A 20,544-nucleotide genomic window follows, 5' to 3' on the forward strand; every position below is an offset into this window, starting at 1 on the left:
TGGTGAAAACAAAGGAATGTAAGCACGTAAAGAGAGAACAGAGGGAGAAGAGAGGAAAGGCAGCAACACATTGTATGAGATGAAGTCCACAAGAGAACCCAAGCAGGACAGTGTGCAAGGGGTGCTGGTGGCGCAGACACAAGCAGCACAGTGTGCAGGGGGTGCTGGTGGCGCAGACACAAGCAGGACAGTGTGCAAGGGGTGCTGGTGGTGCAGACACAAGCAGCACAGTGTGCAGGGGGTGCTGGTGGCGCAGACACAAGCAGCACAGTGTGCAGGGGGTGCTGGCGGTGCAGACACAAGCGGGACAGTGTGCAGGGGGTGCTGGCGGTGCAGACACAAGCAGCACAGTGTGCAGGGGGTGCTGGTGGCGCAGACACAAGCAGGACAGTGTGCAGGGGGTGCTGGTGGTGCAGACACAAGCAGCACAGTGTGCAGGGGGTGCTGGCGGTGCAGACACAAGCAGGACAGTGTGCAGGGGGTGCTGGTGGTGCAGACACAAGCAGCACAGTGTGCAGGGGGTGCTGGTGGTGCAGACACAAGCAGGACAGTGTGCAGGGGGTGCTGACGGTGTGGACACGTCCAGCCAGCACGTGCAGCAATCGTGGCTGGCGCTCCTCTACACCGCCCTCTCACAGCCAGAGCTGCTGGCAAGCGGCTCTTGATACAAAGCTAGTAATTATTACTAATGGTATCATTAATTGTCATTTTACTACATACTGTAAAATAATATTTCATTCTCATTAAGCTCAAAGAGCAAAAAGCCTCTTGGAAACAGTTATGACAAAACAACAATTAAGTCTCGGCAGCTTCTCGACGCCGCCTGCGCTGCTCTGGCAAACAGAAGGATCCGGTCCCACTGACTCAAGGCACTTAGGGAAGCACAACCTGGATACGGCAAAAACAGCCAGGAGTCCTGAAGGGAGGACTCCTGAGAACAGCCGAGCGGGCATATGCTCCGGCAGATCGTACCTTGCAAACAGATTTCAGAAGCAGACTTTAGAAAACAGCACCATCTGGATCAAATTTGCAATTCTATCCATAAATAGGGAGGGACAGCTCATGGCACCAGTGTGAGCGTATTTATAAAGTGTGGGAATGCCGGGCTGAGAGGCAAGAGCGCTAAGGGGAGACCGAGTGCTGTCTACAGGAGGGAAAAACGAAGCCGTCCAGCGGGGAAGCGGGGTGAGGAAGCCGCTTCACAGCAGAATGAAACTATCCAGGACAAAGATGACTGCACGTGAGGCAGCTGGGCGCCAAGAACGCCTGCAAAGGTGAAACAGCCAGGTTCTGGAGCTAAATTCTAACGTACGAGCAACAGGCAAAATGCCGCAGCAAACTCGGGTTGTGCGGTGTGGGTGTGCAGGGAGAGGGCGGCAGCACCCGCTGCCCCAGGACACAACCGGCGTACAGCTGGAAACGGTCCGCGATTCACACCTTGGGGAATCCAGCAGACAAAACCTGCTGTCATTCTTCTGACCCCAGCGACCAGCCAGGAATGTGGGGGACTCGCACGCTGTCTCAATTAGAAGGAGAAAATTCTTAATCAAGTTAGGTGACTTTGCATATCTACAAGAACATACAATGAGGTGTAAAACAACTGACTGTTGTTCACATGATGGAGCATGTTAGAATTCCAACAGTCATGTCACAAAGTTATATTGTTGTCTTTGGATGCTGAGATAGTTTAAATCCAGCTGATTTTTTTCCAGGTAAAAATGAAACAGAAAAGGGAAGGAGTTTTCTGAAACACTGAGAATTTAAAAATATATAAACCAGTTCACTTAAAGAGACTTTGGCTTATTTTATACAAGGTGAGAGCTTCCAAACATGATATATGGATTGCCACAAAATCTTCAGGTCACACTATTTGCAGGTCATATTTGAAACCAGAAAGAAAATAAATTACCTGGCAAAAAGGAAGGATCTAGGCAATAACTTTACGTGATTAATCTGCCCCAAATGTGAACCATGCACCCCATATCACGGGATATCCCCCATGGTCCCCATTGGTAACAGCATTGTAAAACTGCATTCCACATTATGACTTTGGAGAAAGTTGTAATTCCAAGATCAGTTTGGTTTCACTTGGTTTACTGTTTTTTTTAAGAATCCACACTCTTTATGTGTCTTTAGGAATTTCTTCTGGTTCTAACTCTGCTTGACTTTTGGAGAAGTCAGGGTGACTTGCTCGGAGGCGCTCGCAGAGGCGCTTGAGCCGCACGGGGCTGCTGGAGTGGCGGGGTGAGGAGCGCCGGCGCGCCGGCCCCCCAGCCCAGCCCAGCCCAGCACCAGCACCAGCCCAGCACCAGCCCAGCACCAGCACCAGCCCAGCACCAGCCCACAGAGCTCAGCCGCCCCACTCCGCACTGACACTGCCCGCACAACTGCAGTGACACCAAAGGGAAGACCAAAAGAATACAAAAGGTAAGGTAAGAGGGAATAACAATCAGACAGGAAAGCTGCCCAAAAGCAATTTAAAAGCCTTTGACCCATTCCTCTCCACTGTTTAAAAATCAAAGAATGAAGGTCAGAATGCCGCCCTGTACACCAAGGCAGGCACACAGTATCTCGTACTCTTCTGTCAGCAGTCTGGCTCATTCATTCCCAACAAGAACTAGTTTCAGACATTTCACAACATTCTCTTTATCTGTTCCACTGCTCATTACCCTGACTTTTTGCAATCGTCTCCTAATTTTCTCAGTTGCTGCAATTTGAACCTATTACTTCTTGTCCTATCAACTACAGATACAGCATATGAAAATATAGCAAATGCTTTTGTTGTTTTCTGTTTGTTTGCTGTGTTGACGAAACAGCCACTGCAACTGGAGAGTTCCAGGCCTGGAAAGCAGACACGAGCTGCTGAGGAGCAGCATCATCTAATATTTAGCAGCACACTCTTTATGCATGAATACGCTCCATAACTCCCCCCAGACTCTGCCAAGATGCCCAGCTCATGCATGCTTTAGCACTCGGTACCACACATCAATAGGTTATGAATCTGGAGTTATGACTGCTATATAAACTCATCAGGGCTCCACTTGAATCAGTAATAGCCAAGAGTTCACTACCGAGAAACAGGAATCCTGTAATTCCACTTAAATGGACAGGTAATGCATCTCTAAAAATCAGAAGCGTTGCAATGAAAAGACCGTGCGATTTCTTTCACTAGTGCCACAGCTGGTGTTTCATTAGTCAGAAAAAAAACTACGCTCAAGCCCAAATTACTCCCCACATATCTATTCAAAACCAACCAAACAAAGCCCCACACTCCACACAGCCTCGGGAATCTGTTTTCACTTCATCTGAAAGTCTCAGCCTTTCTGACCAACTGCACCAGCTCAGCTGAAACTTGCTTACACAGCAAATATCACAACATAAGCCTAGAAAACAGAAGCAGACAGAGACAGGACGTTTCTCTTCCTCCTTTGAAACTGTCACTCACATATCATCTGTATTTAACATCGCCCTGGTCTCATGGTGGGGAGCTCTGCAGATGAATTGGGTGCCCAGCAAAGCGCTGGAGGAGCCGCGAGAGCCGGGCCTGGGTGCTGCAGTGGCACAGCACAGCGCTGGCCCAGCCTCTACCACACAGCCCAACAAACCAACAGCCCCAGCACAGCGCTGGCCCAGCCTCTACCACACAGCCCAACAAACCAACAGCCCCAGCACAGCGCTGGCCCAGCCTCTACCACACAGCCCAACAAACCAACAGCCCCAGCACAGCGCTGGCCCAGCCTCTACCACACAGCCCAACAAACCAACAGCCCCAGCACAGCGCTGGCCCAGCCTCTACCACACAGCCCAACAAACCAACAGCCCCAGCACAGCGCTGGCCCAGCCTCTACCACACAGCCCAACAAACCAACAGCCCCAGTCCGGGCACCAGCGCCGGCCCAAAGCTCCAGCCGAGCAGCTCCGGCAAACGCGGCTCTGAAAGCCCCCAGGGATCTTCCCCACCACCCTCCTCACGTTTGCTGTGTCTCAAGTGTATGTGGCAGCACAGTAAGTGCCTAGTCCTCAGCCACTGCAGTTGCCATCCTGCAGATAAGTATAAACTGTTAATTAACATGTATTTGGGCTAAGGACTCTGACTCTCATTTGCAAAGTGATTTACATTAGGTGGCTGCAGCAGTTGCTGTGCTCCACTCTGCTCCCTCCGCTCCTGAAGGTCACACCTCTGCCCCGACACCGTGTCCCTGCTGCTCACACTGCCCTCCGCAACTCAGCATGGGTACTGGGCTCCGCTCTGCTCCCTCCGCTCCTGAAGGTCACACCTCTGCCCCGACACCGTGTCCCTGCTGCTCACACTGCCCTCCGCAACTCAGCATCTGAGCGTTTAAACAAACTGCTGCAGCCTTTAGTCTGTGTTTATACATTAAGCTACAAACTATAGCAGATTTAAATATAAACATAAATCAAAGCCCTAAGCAGTGATTTGGAGTGAAACTGGTGGGAATATCTTCTGGTTTGGTCTACTGTATTCTAAGATTATGATGCAAAAAGAAGGATTCCAGGGTAATGGCACAGCACATACACTGGCACTTCCAGACGTTCGCAATGGCCAGGAAATACTGAACGTACAATCCCAAAGTATCCCCAATATTAACGTGTTCTGCTCTGCCCCCCAGTCCCAGCAGACACGTCCATCTCCTCCGAGCCTCCGGCACGTCCCTGCCCTGCGCCAGCAGCGGGTGCGCCGAGGGGAAGCAACGTCCTCTCCTTCCCCTGGGCAAAGGCACCTCCACCTGCCCAATAAACTGCTGGAGACAGCAGCACAGAAACACAAATGGGTACAACCAAGGATTTGTGATGTGGGAAACGGGATGTGAGAGCAGGTTGTACGGGTGTGAGGATGGGGCAAAACAGGCTCACAGCATCCTGGGCTACAGCACCCACCACAGCAGGGGGCTCGAGTCCTGGCTTTCCAGAAAGATCCCGTCAATCAGGGTGAGAGAACGGAAACGAATGTTCCTATCAGGGTATTACTCCACCTCTACCCAAATCACCCTCCCTCACCGATCTCTTATTCAAAAGGTTCAATAATATCATGAGATATGTTATGCTACTGATCTTACTTTGGTACCGTGTGAGTTCGAACAAGGCAGCAGTGGCCTCTGACAGAGTCGGAGCTGGCAAACAAAGTCTTTTTATGTGAAAATAAGGAGAATTAGAACAAAGCCCAACAAGAGTGTTCATTGAAGATACATTTTCAAAACTAAAGAAAAGGAGGCAGCTGAAGCCTTGGGAAATCAGAACTGTGCAGAGAGGTTCAAAACATACAAAAAAGAAAACCTCCTGTCCCAAAGGATGGGTTTGTGCAGTGAATTTCAGGATTCAGCTACTTCTTTAGCTTGCCTCCAAGCTTCAAGTCTGAACTTTGCAGCTAAAAAGTTACAGAGGAAGAAACTTCCTTTCTGTGGCATCTCTGAAGTTCCTGGTCCTCACCAAAAATCAAGAAGTGCAGGGAAGCCACATGAGTGAAATGTTCTATATACTCACTTTTATAACTAAACTTTTCCATTTCTCCCTTGACTCAGGTTGGCTGCAGACAGCTTTTCTTGGCTGGAGCGGGCCGGCTGCTCCTGGTGAGCACGGGGCAGCACCAGCGGTACATCCAAACCGCTGACATTTTCACTCCATTTCTGTCTTCTACACCCTTCGTGCTCATCGTGTGCCTGATTGCAGAACCGGGGCTTGCACTTACTGCTTTAAAAAGTACTTCTGCGTAGTGTTGAGAGTTAGCTTCAACAGCAAACACACACAGCAGTGTGAAACGACCAGATGTCTGAGTGCTTGCACTTGCACTTGCTGGGATTCCAGCATAAGCACAACTGTTCAGACAACTGTCACTGAGTAATTCTGAGACATAACATAGCTTCTTTATTTACATTTTTATTACTCACGGAGAGCATGGGAAGCTGCTGACTGGCAATTCCTGAAGAGCCAAGGCTTACACTCTGCACCATACGTTCACACGGGATTAGAGCAGGAGGACTCCGAGGTACTCCAGAGCGGAGCACTGCCACTGCCACCCACCCCTGGATCCCTGCTCTGTCCGCAGAGACTGGCAATACGGCTTCTGGGGATGCCCAAGAGTCCCCCTGGAACTGAGCTAAGACCACCAATTCATCAAGCACTCATTGCCAAGGATGTGTCCGCTGGTTGCCAGAAGACTGAATTACAAAATTACAATTCTTGTTGCACTTCTCACAAGAAGTATAGCTTGTGTGACATCTTTTGCTCTGCTTTTTCTCCTACAAGAGGTAAGGAAAGAAGACAAGACATTTAGGTTCGGTTGCTGGCTCTGTTAGATACTTCCTCTGCAACCTCTCGACAAGTCATTTTGCCTTTCTGTGCCTCGGTTTCTCCATCTCCTAAATACTCGTTTTCTATTTTGAGATAATACGGCCAAAAAAGTGCTGCATAAACTCAGATGAGTATCTTTATTCTTAACACACTTCAAAGCAAAATTTTCTTCTTCTCTAAGTAAAAGCCTAAGACTTCTCTTTCCACCAGGTTAAGCTGGGCTTTGACACCGTGCTGCCCCAGCAGCTCACCCAGAACCACATTAAAGGAGAACTGATGTCACGCAGCGCTGCCTCCAACACACGCCACCTGGACACAGCAACTGCTGCCGCTGCAATTTCACTCTTGCTTGCTGATTGCAAATTTCAGTTCCTCTGGTTGTGTGCTGTAAAAATTTTGATTCATACTTTACTTTGCAAACTTTGTGGCTTTTCTTGTGCAACTGCTTAGGAAAGATGCACTGGCCCCTGTTGTGTAAAAGGATCTCTTAGGACACACACATATATACTGCACACACAGTACAACAGACAAAACCAATCAAGAGGCTGACTGTTCTTTCTAGCTGTATGGATGTCAAGATGCATATTAAGCTGTTTTTAAATGGGGAAGGAAACAGAGGTGCTGTACCTTGTGTTCACGCTCCATACCCAGGAAAGGCCGATCCTGCGAGGTGCCGGGCCCCTGCGGAACCAGGCTGAGCCCCCAGCTCCTCCTGGCCCAGCTCCCGCAGGACAGAGCCCACGAGACAGCAGAACCCTCAGACCAGACACAATGCTAAACAGTATCACCCTAAGGACTCTTGGTTCTCCTTCTCCTCTGTTACTCAGTGTAACTGCCGAAAACTTCCATAACTCTTCACCAGCATAAAGCCAAGTTCCATCTGCTTGATCTGCAACTGAGTGCATTAAAGATTGAAAAAGAGGCTTAAGGGTTGAAAAAAAGGAAAACACACATTTCTTGAGGGAATGTTTTGCTCACTGAGTGAAGAGTGAGAAAGCTTGGCCCCATCTGGCACCCATACAAAAAACCCAAACCCAATCAACGATGAAAACCAAAGTAATAAAAACTGTGCACAATTTTAAATTTCTAACTACAGGAGCTGCCTGCAGCTGATTTTTTCAGAGAACCATTAGAGCTGGTGAATAGCAAGGCCATGTAATGACATCGTCTGTCTGCAGTGACCTATTCTAACTCCAGAAGTACTCATCTGTCCTCCTTTTTGACTTCTTCCATTCATCCAGAACCAACTCTTTCCAATTGCATTTGGTTCAATATACTTGACTATACCTTACATTTATTGATCCATTTTTGTTTCTAAATGCATTTTGCTCTTGCTCCATCACTCCTAAGTGTAGCTACTCTGGCAAATACTACTTCTAAGTGCTGAACAGAGGAAGAGAAATGCACAGAATTGGAAAAGAAATGTATGCAGTAAGACTGTGTGGCCTGGGGCAAAGCTTTGCAATCCACGGGGACGCCAAGCAGGCGGGTGCGGCGTGCAGGCCAGAGGGCGACTGCAGCACAGCCTGGAAACACGGGTGTAGCAGAGCTGCACGTCTGACAGCACAAAGCCCAGCAAAGCAGATGCTGCAGCACTAAGTCCGCTGCATTTTGAGTGCCCTGTACTATTTAATGACTAAGTTAAAAACTCCAGGGGTACTTTTGTCTTGTATAAATACCTTGATTGGTAAATCTTGTTTTTCAACTGTACCTCCCCCAAAAAGTCATCTTTGGTCCATCTAGCCTGCAAATCATTATTTATTAACAAGTTTTCAGAATGTGTTCTCCTCCTCACCTGTGAACAAAACACTTGTGCCCATACAAAGGAGGAGACGTATTTGCAAGAGAGAGAGTTTCCCATGTAAAGTTTTAAGAGCCAACAAAGGAGCCAAACTCTGGGAAAAGTGTCTTCCCGACATCCATCTCTCCTTCTCCTGTGGGGGGATCTGACAACCGAACGTTCGTAGCGAGCACACTCTTTGGAAGTCTTCCCCCCGTTCTTCCCTTATTCTGTGTCTTGTCAACACTCTCTCCTCACAAACAGCTGCTTCCCATCCGAGCTGATTTCCCAGCAGTGTCGGTGACACAGAGACAGAACCACCAGCACGCAGAGGGATGTGAGCTAACAATTACATGCAAGTGTCCAGTGATTATCATTTGAAGCCTTTGATTTTCCACAATAAAAAGGGAACTGAACAGAGATGAGCAAGCGGCACTTCATGTGAAGGACCAAAGTGCTTTCAGCCTATTATAGCTCACAACTGTTAGTAATGACACTCAGAATTAGGTAATTAACATCCAGTTCCCTTTTACCCTGTCCTGAAGTAGTCTCCACCCATTCAAACTGTATTGCCTTTCTGGCTCCTCCTCCACAAAACAACAGAAGACTTCAAGAAAGGGCAACAACAGAGTCAGTAATGACACAAATCCAAGGAGGGCTGGCAAAACATATTTCCAACGCTTCTGGCCTAGCACCCAGAACTTCCACATAATGACAAAGCACTGGACATAGACCCACCTGCAGCAGCACCACAAAGCCAGCACTGGGTCTGGTGTCAGGTTTGTTCTACCAGAGTCGTGTTCCAGCAAGATGTGTCACAGCCTGGGCAGTGCCCCCCCAGCCAGCTCACAGCGCCGGGACACCCGCGCCCTGCCACGCCGCAGAGCATGGCTCTGCCCAGTGCCCCCCCAGCCAGCTCACAGCGCCAGGACACCCGCGCCCTGCCACGCTGCAGAGCGCGGCTCTGCCCGCCGCCGGCCCAGTGCCCCCCCAGCCAGCTCACAGCGCTGGGACACCCGCGCCCTGCCACGCCGCAGAGCGCGGCTCTGCCCGCCGCCGCGGCCCAGGCCCAGTGCCCCCCCAGCCAGCTCACAGCGCCGGGACACCCGCGCCCTGCCACGCCGCAGAGCGCGGCTCTGCCCGCCGCCGCGGCCCAGGCCCAGTGCCCCCCCAGCCAGCTCACAGCGCCGGGACACCCGCGCCCTGCCACGCCGCAGAGCGCGGCTCTGCCCGCCGCCGCGGCCCAGGCCCAGCAGCGCTCTCCTGAGCGTGCAGGGAGCACGGACCAAGGACCATCCCAACAGGCAGCACAAGTGCAGCCGCCCTGCCTTGGGACTCGAGAGTCCAGCGGTACAGGACCAGACCAGGCCATGCCAGCTGGCCTTATGGACAGAGAACACAGCCTGGCACTGCTTGGTTTACTACATTTGTAGCCTAAGTCTCTTGCTCAACAATGCAGGGCATCAACCACTGATCAGATCTAACAAGACAGCTAAACTTTTGCCTCCATACCTTCTCCTCTGTGACCTACCATTTTAAATAGCACACAGCCAAATCATATATACCTACATTAGGCTTGTCCATTGTTCCCACAGCAACCTGGATCCTGTTTAAGAATCAGGTTTCGGAGTCCAAAACATTTTACCAGGTCAAAAGTTTTACAACCTTCTGTTATTGCCCCTTCAAACAAAACGAAAGGGGCTTCTTTAGCCACTTAGTGATGAGGTTAACAGAAAACGGCTCCCTGTGAGGTGATGAATTCAAAGCAGTTGTCAGATTAGACAGAAAGTCCCGTGGGACCACAGACTTTGCTGTGTAGCTAAAACCCACCCACCTATCTGAGATAAGAACTCACTAAAATGCAAATTCTTATCAGGAGTCTGTCCCGGAGGAGAGCCCTCCACCAGCGACACTCCGAATGTCACGGAACTCTCATTGTCAGCTTCCTCAGCCTCCAAAATTCTCCCCAAATGCAACCTTTTATGTTTTCCTCTCTTTCCTGACTTGTATTTCTACCACGTATCCCATGAATGGCTGTTCCAAGTCATTCATACCACACCAGGATGCCAAAAGCATGAGCAGGCAAAACTTCCAAGACAAAAGCGTTATCACTGAAGTGATTTACTGGAGATAAGAAAAGATGTGAATGATGTCATTAGGCTTTTTAAAATCTAAGCCCATTCTATCATCTACAAAGGCAGTCGACGTCTGACAGCCATCCAGTAAGAGTCTCAGGCTCTGCGCTGTTTGTTACTGAGCTGCTCAGCTCACAGACACGCGCGGCTCCGGTGGCAGCCCGGCCGGCCAGGGCCTCCGGCCGCCCTTGCTCACAGACACGCGGCTCCGGTGGCAGCCCGGCCAGCCAGGGCCTCCGGCCGCCAAGGGCCGTGCGAGCCCCTCTGACAGGTGCTGCCCAGGGAGGGGTGCACAGCGCGACCTTCCAGCCACCAACACGCGCTCATTCTGACACATCGGGACACGACACGCGAGCAGAAAGAGCAGGAGTTGGGCATCACTGGTAGTGGTGCTGGCTCACAATGAAACCAGCAGCCTGAACTGTGCAAGTCAAACTCTCAGCACAATCACATCCACTTTCACACCCAAAACATACAGCCAAACAGTTTCTAACATATGCTTAAAGCAGCCCTAAAATTTTTGATCCTAAATCTTAGCCAGTGGCACCTAAACAACTGACAAATCCACAGGGAATATATACTCGACATCCAGCATATTAGATTGTTTGCTCCTTTTTATTGTTTTTTTTTTTAAACTGAAAATGTGTTATCAGGCCAACTAAATGAAGACCAGTCTACAAAGATTTTTAATGACCAGAAGACAGTACTTGTTAAAAAAAACACGCCCTCATTTTACATAAGCTAAGTGGTTTGGGAACCAGCAAATTAACCCTTTGGCACAAGAACTGACCACAAGCAAAACCAGAAGCACAGAATCAAAGTTGGGTTGAGAGGGTCACAAAATTTACTCCATGAGTCATGAGACACCAGATGAGTTGCAGCAAGGTATTATTTGTATGGCTGACGTGGTTCCATAAAAATAATTATAGCAATGGCAATAGCAGTGAGATTGACCCAATAACCATACAAGAACATAAATGTTCCTATAACTCTGTTCCACAGACCTATTATCTGAGTAATCACCCTAATCTTTAGATAATCGAGGTGTTGAAATCTATTGCCCTCAAATTTCAGCTGTTTGTGGAACTGTAGGAAGCCTCCTTGCCATCCAGTTTGCGACAAGATCTCGTGCTAGCAGCACAGGGTGAAAATACAGGTGGGCTTTCATACTCAGGATGCTCAGAACAGGCAATACCCGTCCGTCTGTCTGTCTGTCAGTCACGGGGCTCTGAGAAGCCCATCAGAGCGCCCATTCAGCCCCGGGCAATCATCATCTCACAGCGTGACATATGGCTCTCAGCTGTACAAGCAATGAGTTATTCTTCTGAGGAGCAGGGCTCGTTAGCAAGAGTGAGGGAACTGTTTTCTCACCACAGAGCTGTTTGCTCTTCCTCTGCTCTTGAGATCCGCAGTTCAAAGGGAGCCAAGGGCTCTTCAGAGGAGAGGCTTCTAGAGAAGGGTGAAGAGTGTGCATGCAGGAGCCAGGCGTTTCGGACCAGACAACCACCCTGAGGTTCTCTCCCAGTACAGATCTACTGCAGTTCTGAATGTTCCCTGCAGCTTGACTCAATCATATATGCAGTGTTAAAGCTTTAATCAGGCTCGGCAATCAAGCGGGAACCTTCACCTGCAGTGATGTTTAAACCCACGGCTTTGGTCAGGTCTTAGGCGTTCTGCTGGTGCAGCCCCCACTCCAAGCCTCAGTTTGTGATCCAGCAGGAAAAGCACTAAAAGGCAGAATTCAGTCTGTGTATGAGAAATGGCTTTGCATGAATTGCATTGCTCCACAATGAAGCCTCTGTAGCTGATTAAGAAATGACATTGTTGCATATTTTAAACCTTTTTCTTGCCTCTGGCTGTCAAAGGCTGAGAATGCTGCAGTCATTCCCACCGCTAAATGGGAACTCTTCAAAATAGATAAGAAACATGATAAGATAGTGATGCTTCCAGTCCATCCTTCAAAGAAGCAGGACTTTGATTCCACACAGGCTGAAAACAGAACACAAAATATTGAGGCAGAAACAAAGAGGGGGGCAGGGGAGGAACAGATTGAAGCCACCTCAAAAGAGCAGGAAACAGCAGCCACCCTGTGCCACAAGTCCAACTCTGCTTTTTACATCCTTAATTCAAACAGCACCACCTTTGATTGCACTAATCAAGGGATCATCTGTCAATTCAGAGCATTTAATGGAAATACTGCTGTGTAAACATGGATTAAGTATCCCACCACAATACAAAGGCGATGGGAATAAGCAGCAGCATTAGTGAACTACACATGCTTTCATGTCATCTAAAGCACAAAACAAAAGGGCTTGGCTGAAAGAGGTTGCAAAGAAGCCTTGCCACGTAGTCAGAGAAAACGGGACATACCACCATTGGGGACAGTCTGAGAGATTTGAGCCACAAAACTCAATTCTGCAATCACAGCAATTGCTATGCGAAAATGAAAAAAGTATTTGCAAACGAGATGGGTCCTCAGAATATATTTCTATTTCCTAATTTCAAGAGTATCTCGAAAAAGGAGATGGAATGCAGATTTGAAAGTCTTTGCCACAGGAAAGACCTGGTTCAACAAAACCTGAGAGGTCAGACAAGGTTTCTGCAAAGCTTTGTCACTAAATCCCCATTTAGCACAAGAAAACTGATGGTAGTCTTCGCACTTAATGAAGGCCTAATGAAGTTCATGAATGCAGATACACGTGGGTCAGCAGTACATACTATGGTGGTGGCCGGTATAGGCTGCCTTTACCAAAACAACCATTGCAGGCTGAGAATCCGTTTGAGGCTGGAAAGAAAAGCAACAGAGAAGGGATTCCACAGCTGGAAAGAAGAGGGAAATTCACCTACAGTTGCTCATATTTTCTTGCAAGTGCCTGAAGTGAACAATAGGTAGGCAACAGAAATAAGTACTTTCTGTAACGCCTCGTCTGTCACGGACGGGTCGGGATGGCTGTGGGCACACAGTGCACCTGGGACAGCTGCTTTCGGGCTCAGACACCCCCTAGAGCGGGATGCTCCGGGACCGCCAGCACCTGGGCATGCGAAAGCTGCCTTGAAAACACAGGACCATTCTTCATGATTCTGTGGTATGATATAAAATCGTAGAAGCACATTTCCCACTCCTGAAAAGCAGTACTCCTGCCTATGGCACAAACACGGTGTGACCTGGGGAGTGGAAAATTAGCAAAGATTTCAAACTTTTTCTCTTCCTATATTTAAGGACAAGCAAGCTCCCTCAGTGGGTATCAGTATGCTTCCTGCAAAAATCAGCCAAAAACTGGGTAAAATCACACGTCCATTCAGCTATGTGTGGAGCAACTCCATTTCTGCTGTGTGATGCTGCTTCCACTTCTGACCCACATGCCCTTTCCCAGCAAAGGCCAGGTCTGCATCCCTCCCAGCCTGTCCCACCAGTGCTGCTGCAGCCGGGCTGGGAACCCCGGGGCAGCCATCCCTCCCCTCCCCCAGCCGACACATGTCAGACAACAACTGGCATCCCGAAGAGAGGGAGGGACAAATGGCAAAAGGGCTGACTGACGACACCACCGCCATTGAGGGGAGGGAGAGATGCAGAGTCAGGTCAAACGCCTCATTCTGCAGGATGTGAGGAGACCAAAGCAGGTCTGAGATAAAGGACAAGGCGCAGAGGCACACCACACAAAGAGAAAGGAGTTTTAGTTCCCACCTGCGTGCCAGTAAACTGGTGAAACCACACAGGGGATTTATTGGTATTTTCTCTATTGTGGAGACTCTGTGAGAGCACAAAAAGAACTGAAAAGCTTTGTCCATATGAAAAACCTGCTGTACTCCCAAACACCTCTGATTGCAAAGCCTGACTGAAAAAAGGCATGGGATGGTCAATTTTCCAAGTGAATAACTAAGCTCAGACATGCATCTCGGAGCAGAAGAGACCTTGGGAATTCCGCATCCTCCATCTCTGCTCTTAGACCCACGGCGTGTAAACCGGGCTCTGCAGACCACAGGCTCAGATGAATAAATATTTTCAGAGCTTTCTCTTTGTTTTGCTTTTCTGTTTTAACTTTCTACATCACACTGTTTTCTTCACATTCCCTCTTTGTATCCAGACCAAAAGAACCTTTTAATCTGTTTGCATTTCAGCCTTTAGCAGCTGATTTTGCGCTACACTTAGCCTGAAAAGAAAACTCTACTTGCAGAATCGCAAGCCCCAAATATTCAAGAGCCACAACACAAGCCCCTAAAACTCGTGAGCGTTTATGTTTTGCTAATGTTCTATCTTCAAATTTGGCTTCACAACCAGAAGGGCTACAGACATGATCTTTAAAATGAAACTTGTGATCTTCCTCAATTGACGTATGTCATGAACCACGCTTTAAAGGAAAATGACCCACGTTTTGCAGATTCAACAGTAGAAAACGTTCATTTGCAATTGTAACAACTGCCTATAGGTGACTGCATGCGACCAACCGACCGAAACCACAGGACAGCAAAGTCACTTAGATCACTTCCAAACACATTTCCATCTCCTTCCTTTCCCCAGTTGCTCTTTTAGCTGTCTCATAGTAAAGGAGCAACACTACCCAAACCGTAGGGTTCACCTTCCAGAATCAGAGTTTATCTGTCTCTACCGAAAGAGGCCGAGAAGGGGCAGGGCAGGAAACCACACCCCGGAGCCGAGACACGCGCTGTGTGTTTGCGCAGCAGAGCCCTCAGCTCATCTGGGACGCAAACAAGGTTGTGAAACATGAACAAAAAAGCCTGTGATGCTCGGCATATTTCAAGAAGGGTGGAGTGCAGAATCCAGAGATACTAGATCAACTACAGCTACAAAGCAAGAAAAGGGAGCATAACACAAATATTTTGAGTCTGTAGGACGTGGCTCAGTTTATCTGATGGTCTATGTCCTAACATATTTACACAATTGATAAAATGGAAAAAGACTTCTAGTTTCCATATAAAAATAAAGGATGGCATAATATTAAAACCTAAAAACAGCCCTGATACAATTATTTATCCAACTTGACACCTGTCTGATAAGAACAGTTCAACTTTCACACTGGTTTGACGCCTGCACAGAACACACAGCAATTGCTCTACCTAAAAGTACATCCTGTCATTCTGACATAAAAAATTACAAGTTGGTGGTTCGCCTTTGGAAATATGAAAGAGCCATCTTTATATACAACGTGGAGAACAATTTAGCTTTACATACGTGGAATTATCTGACTAAGTTGTTGCAGCTGCACGTGCAGGTTAGAACTAAGTGTTCAGTGAGATTAAAAGGTGGAAAAAAAGCCTGTGTCTGCAACAAAATACCTATCTTCGCAGTTTAGTGCATTGGATAATTACTGTTACTATACTTTCACATGTAATTCATATGATTATGTCTACAAACTGGTAAACCAAAACTTTAAATACTGACATCTAACTGCTGTGTACCTACTATTCAATCTATTTTCAGAACGGCAGTCAATGAGCATGTCTGAAATTGCTCAGGGCTCCTGCATCTCCTGACCTGAAAGCTGATCCTCAGCTCCTGCATGCTGGTATCACAGACCTGACCAGGGTTCTGTGGAACGACCACGTGCCGTTCAAACAAACTACCACCTCTGTTTTCTCCATGAATTGTCTGTGACTTCTCCATCCAGACTGACCCCACGGGCAAGAGCAGGCACCCAGAGAACAGGTAAGCTCAAGCACTGCAGTGTGCGACCACGGCACCTCCGTACCCACAACCTCCCCGGCAGGCACGTCCTCCTGTCAGCTCTGGGCACCAGCGATCCCACGTGCCACCAGACGGACGCTCTGACCTGTACCCCACTGGTCACTGAAACGAAACCATCACCTGCTTTAATTTTGTCACATAGAAAAGACGTATTTACAAGATGACATATAAAATGTAAACATTACTGCATACATCGCAGAGAGTTAAAAGAGAGCAAAGGCACACAATGGATTAATTGAATCTCGAAGCCTGGAAACTGAAAATCCTTACGGTTTATGATCTCACCAGAGACTCAGAGCAGAATTATCTGCCTTTATCTCTTTGAAGTTTATCTTACTCCATCAGTAACTTTTAGTAAAGTTCCATTAGCTTCTGACAATTTTCCACTTTGTTTCTTATTTGATCAGTAGCTCTTTAATGGTGTTGGCAGCAGGATGTTTTCATCCATTCCCTGTAGTTCCCTCTGCTGCTTAAAAGCTTTGGCTGTGTAATGAGCCTTTATTAGTAAAGTTAGTAACATATCTGCATAACCACAGTATTATCTGCTAATACTCCTGATTTACACAACACTTCTTCAAGGAGGATTCCGTATTTTCCAACACCATTCCTGCCTGACCAAATAGGACACAATACAGCAGGTGATCCTCGTAATTAAATCCCTAATGTCAGTTCATCAGCTGTGAGCTGGCAGAAAAGTTTGCCTTCTCTCAGCAGGATAAATCCTCATTTTGAGGCCTAATCTGGGAAAAGTAAGACTCTCAAAATCATGATATGCATACGAGTATCATATCTGTATTGTATTGCTGTTTAATAAAAAATCCACACTCTGCAAAAATAATAACTATATCCCTTGGAACTGATCATCTCCTCTTGTGAGGTCAACAAACCACAGAGAAAAGCTACTGGGTTTCATTCTTTCCACAGTTCTGATACATAATACAGTAACGTGACCATCCAACAGGAGTGCCAGAACTAGACAGAAGCAAAACTGACTAGGAACACCTTCTTGTGTTCTATAACTTTAATGATACCTACTTGATTAATCTATGGAAGCAAAATAAGGACCAGAATCTTTTACAGGAAGCAAATAAGGATTGAGTCCTTATGTTTGTAGCAGACCTGCTTTCCCTGCAGCTTAGCAGGGAAAGGTTTCTGAGCACACAAAAAATAAAATAATGAAACCTTTCCTTTAATGTGGTCACATGTTAGTCTTCTAAAAAGGACCAAAATACTCTTAATAAATCAAAGTTACTTTGATTTATTTGCAATTCCACAGTATTAAATACTTAAGACATTCTTTTACATTACCAGGGAACACAGGAAGCTGCTGCCAGCAAGCAACCTCAGTGCTGTGAATACACTCATAGAATTTAGTTGTTTGCTTTTTAAAACATTGTTTATTGAGAATACTTAATGAGGACTAGAGCTTTAATAGCAAATATTTAACAAAGAGCACAAATTCCCTCACCTAACCTTTTTCTAAAGCACAACTACCCCCTCGTACTTAGAGAAAATCCGTTGTGACAACTGAGAGATATGAGATTTAGCCTTCCTTTATTTATCAAGCTATTAAAGTTTCTTAAGCAAAGGAACCTGTATCCCTCAGATCTCTCATGTCTGACAAGAACAAGCTTTCATAAGACCTGGGAGCTGCAGCTGTCCTGCACAGAACTGCAGCTTTTCCTCCACTACAGCCTGAATAGCTTCTGCAACACATGCAAGTAAAAGCAATTTCAGTACAGCTTGCACCATAAAAACCCCAAACATCACCCAACTGCATCTGAGTGTTAACCGAGTGCATCACCCCAGAAAGTGTAAGACTTGACATTTATTTTGCACTGGGTAGGTGCTACTCGCAGAGAACAGGAGATGGTAAGAAAGAGACCCCTGGGCAGGAGCAGCAGTTCCTATGTAGGAACATCAGAGCACTCAGAAAAACAAACCAATGGGAGTAAAGTCAACTTTATTTGTGTGGTCCAAGAAGGTTTGAGAATACAGGATCCCAGTGCTCCAGCATCACTTTCATTAGTGTCATAAGGCAAAACTTTTGCCCTATGAGTGCCTGTAATTCCAGTGACTATATAGACGATACCTTGCCTGTCACGTCAGCTGCCCCGTGTGGGAGCCAGGGAAGAATTCTTTCCTTTGCGATATCTTGTTAGAAGGTATTAAGTTATGGCCATCCAACAAACTTAGGCAGAAAATGTTTCTCACTCCAGGTTTTATTTTTAAAAATGTCACACCACTACGAGTCTTTTCACCTTCACACACTGCAGCAGATTCTCATTGCCCTTTCTTTGGTGCTAACATCATTCAACTGTCTGAATGCAGTTGTATAGAGATCCAGCCCATAAGAACCAGGCCAATGATTGAAGAAACTCATTATTTAGGACAGCACATGAACATTCAACACATGTTTAAGTTAAGCCTGTGTGTGAGTGCTGTTCTAAACCAAGGCCTAGAGATAGGAAATATCCTATTCCCTCAGTGCTTTATTCAAATATAATTACCAGAACACAAACTCCACAGGCGGGTAAAGCTGCACTATGAGAATCAACCCCCACAATACTACTACAGCCAAACTAGTAGCTCGTAACAAAATGACTGTGAAGGGCTCTGAGTGTCTGCAGTGCCATCTGAGAACACAGCCAAGTGCACTGTTGGTATCTGCTCCTGACATTACCTAAGGCACATTACTCACTACTGCTCTCAGGAAAACTGCCAAGTTAATGAATAAATAAAATACTTGTTCTGTTTTTCAATATATGGAAATCCCATTAGTTAACGTTATGAATGCATTTTGCTGTAAGAACCGAAGCTAAAAATATATGCAGCTTGAATGTGCATTCCAGCCTGCAGTTGACAAAATCCCAAATTCAGTACTTAGGACAGAGGAGTTTCTGAGGTTTTGTTTTATCTCCAGGGTGGGGCATTTCTGCAACTCGCAGCTTTTTTAAGAATCTCTTCACAGTGAGACACAAGCCCTGCTCTAAAGAAAGCTAACTGGCACTTCTGGTGGAAGCTTTCTGAAATTAAAGACTCCGAGTTCAACTATTTGAGAGAGAAAAGGAGGATTTAAATAGAGACTAGTTCATAAAGCAACCACATCCTTTCCATTTATCTTTTATGCTAGGCAGTTTGCACTTGGGTGCATCTGAAAAACACTGAAGACAAACTGATTTTAAAAACCAAACAAACAAAAACCTTGCCAGAAAGACAAGTCGAAAAGGGTCCAGGGTCTAAGCCCATTTAGATGAAATCAGGGTTTAGTACTTATCTAGCAAAACACCAGAAAGAATTTCTGCCCTGTCCAATCTTTTAGAAATCTCTGCAGAGACTTCCCTTGCTTTGATTCCTGATCTCTGTGTGATCAAATCGTTTATTCTTCTGCTTTTTTTATGGCATTTCTGTTATCTAGTAACTTTTACTGCAGGCTCTTGCAGCAGTTGCAGAGCGCGGTGGTATGCTGATGAATTCCACATCCACAGCCGACATCGGAAAGGGGAAATATCCAGATGGAGTTGTACTTCTGAACTAGTCCGTGGATAATTTCAGAGGCCGGTATAATTGTCTCCACATGCACAGACGCACCCGCCTCAACCCCAGAGTATTGTTTAACATGAAGGCAAAACATATAGAATATTTATTTATAAACAACAGGCAGCAAGGGTAGAGTTCCCAAGTGCGTGCAACAGTAATTTCTAAACAGCAATAACAAAAGGGATGAGGCATTCTCAGAGGAAGCCTGATTCCCGGATCCGTGCCTGCACCCCAGCGAGGGCAGCGCGCCGGACACAGCGCGGCCGGGGCGCTGCAGCCCGGCCCCACCGCCCCGCCGGACACAGCGCGGCCGGGGCGCTGCAGCCCGGCCCCACCGCCCCGCCGGCCGCTCCCCGCAGGACACAGCGCGGCCGGGGCGCTGCAGCCCGGCCCCACCGCCCCCCAGGACACAGCGCGGCCGGGGCGCTGCAGCCCGGCCCCACCGCCCCGCCGGCCGCTGCCCGCCGGACACACCGCGGCCGCTCCGCTCTGCCCACAGCGGCCCCTCGCACACCCCCCTCGTTCCCCCGAGCAGGACGAACTCCCCTCAGCGGAGCGGGCCCGGCCCGGGCGCTCCCCGCAAGTTGCGCCAAGCGCCGCCGGGGCTCCCTCGCAGCCCCCGGCCCGCCCGGAGGAGCCGCTGCGCTGCGCCCCGGGCCGCCCGCCGGCCCCGCCGCTGCCCGAGGGGCTGCCCCCGCCCGCCCGCCGCTCACCGACTGCAGGAAGTGCAGGGTCCCCACGTAGTCCCGCTCGGTGCTGAGGATCTCGTTGAGCACGCAGAGGCGGAGGCGCAGCTGGCGGTCGGTGTCCTTGGGGCAGCCGGCGGGCTCCGCGGCGCTGGGGGCGCCGGGCGGCGGCGGTGGCGGCGCCTCCATGGTGGCGGCCGCGGGTGAGCCGTTCCGCTTCCCGCCGCGCTCCTGGCCGCCTCAGGAGCCCCCCATGGCCGCGCGGGGCCGGCGCGGCTGGGCAGCGGCCCCTCCTGCCGCCCTCGGCGCTGCCTCGCCCGCGGCTGGAGGAGCTACAGGGGCCGGGCGCTGAGGGGAGTCCAGCGGCGGGACATGCCGGGGGAGCGGCGC

At 48.4% G+C, this 20,544-nt stretch overlaps 1 protein-coding gene across 2 annotated transcripts in view; it reads right to left on the minus strand.

The window, feature by feature from the left end:
- PREX1 (phosphatidylinositol-3,4,5-trisphosphate dependent Rac exchange factor 1) overlaps positions 1 to 20,544 on the minus strand; it is a 125,811-nt gene extending 105,267 nt beyond the window's left edge. For both annotated transcript variants that reach the window (XM_082065124.1, XM_082065123.1), the window contains exon 1: positions 20,182 to 20,544. In XM_082065124.1, the coding sequence (XP_081921250.1) occupies positions 20,182 to 20,343 (162 nt within the window). In that variant the 5' untranslated portion in view covers positions 20,344 to 20,544. The remainder of the gene's footprint in view (positions 1 to 20,181) is intronic.

The sequence above is a fragment of the Streptopelia decaocto genome (assembly GCF_964273445.1).
Source record: "Streptopelia decaocto genome assembly, chromosome: 14".
NCBI classification, from domain to species: Eukaryota; Metazoa; Chordata; class Aves; order Columbiformes; family Columbidae; genus Streptopelia; species Streptopelia decaocto.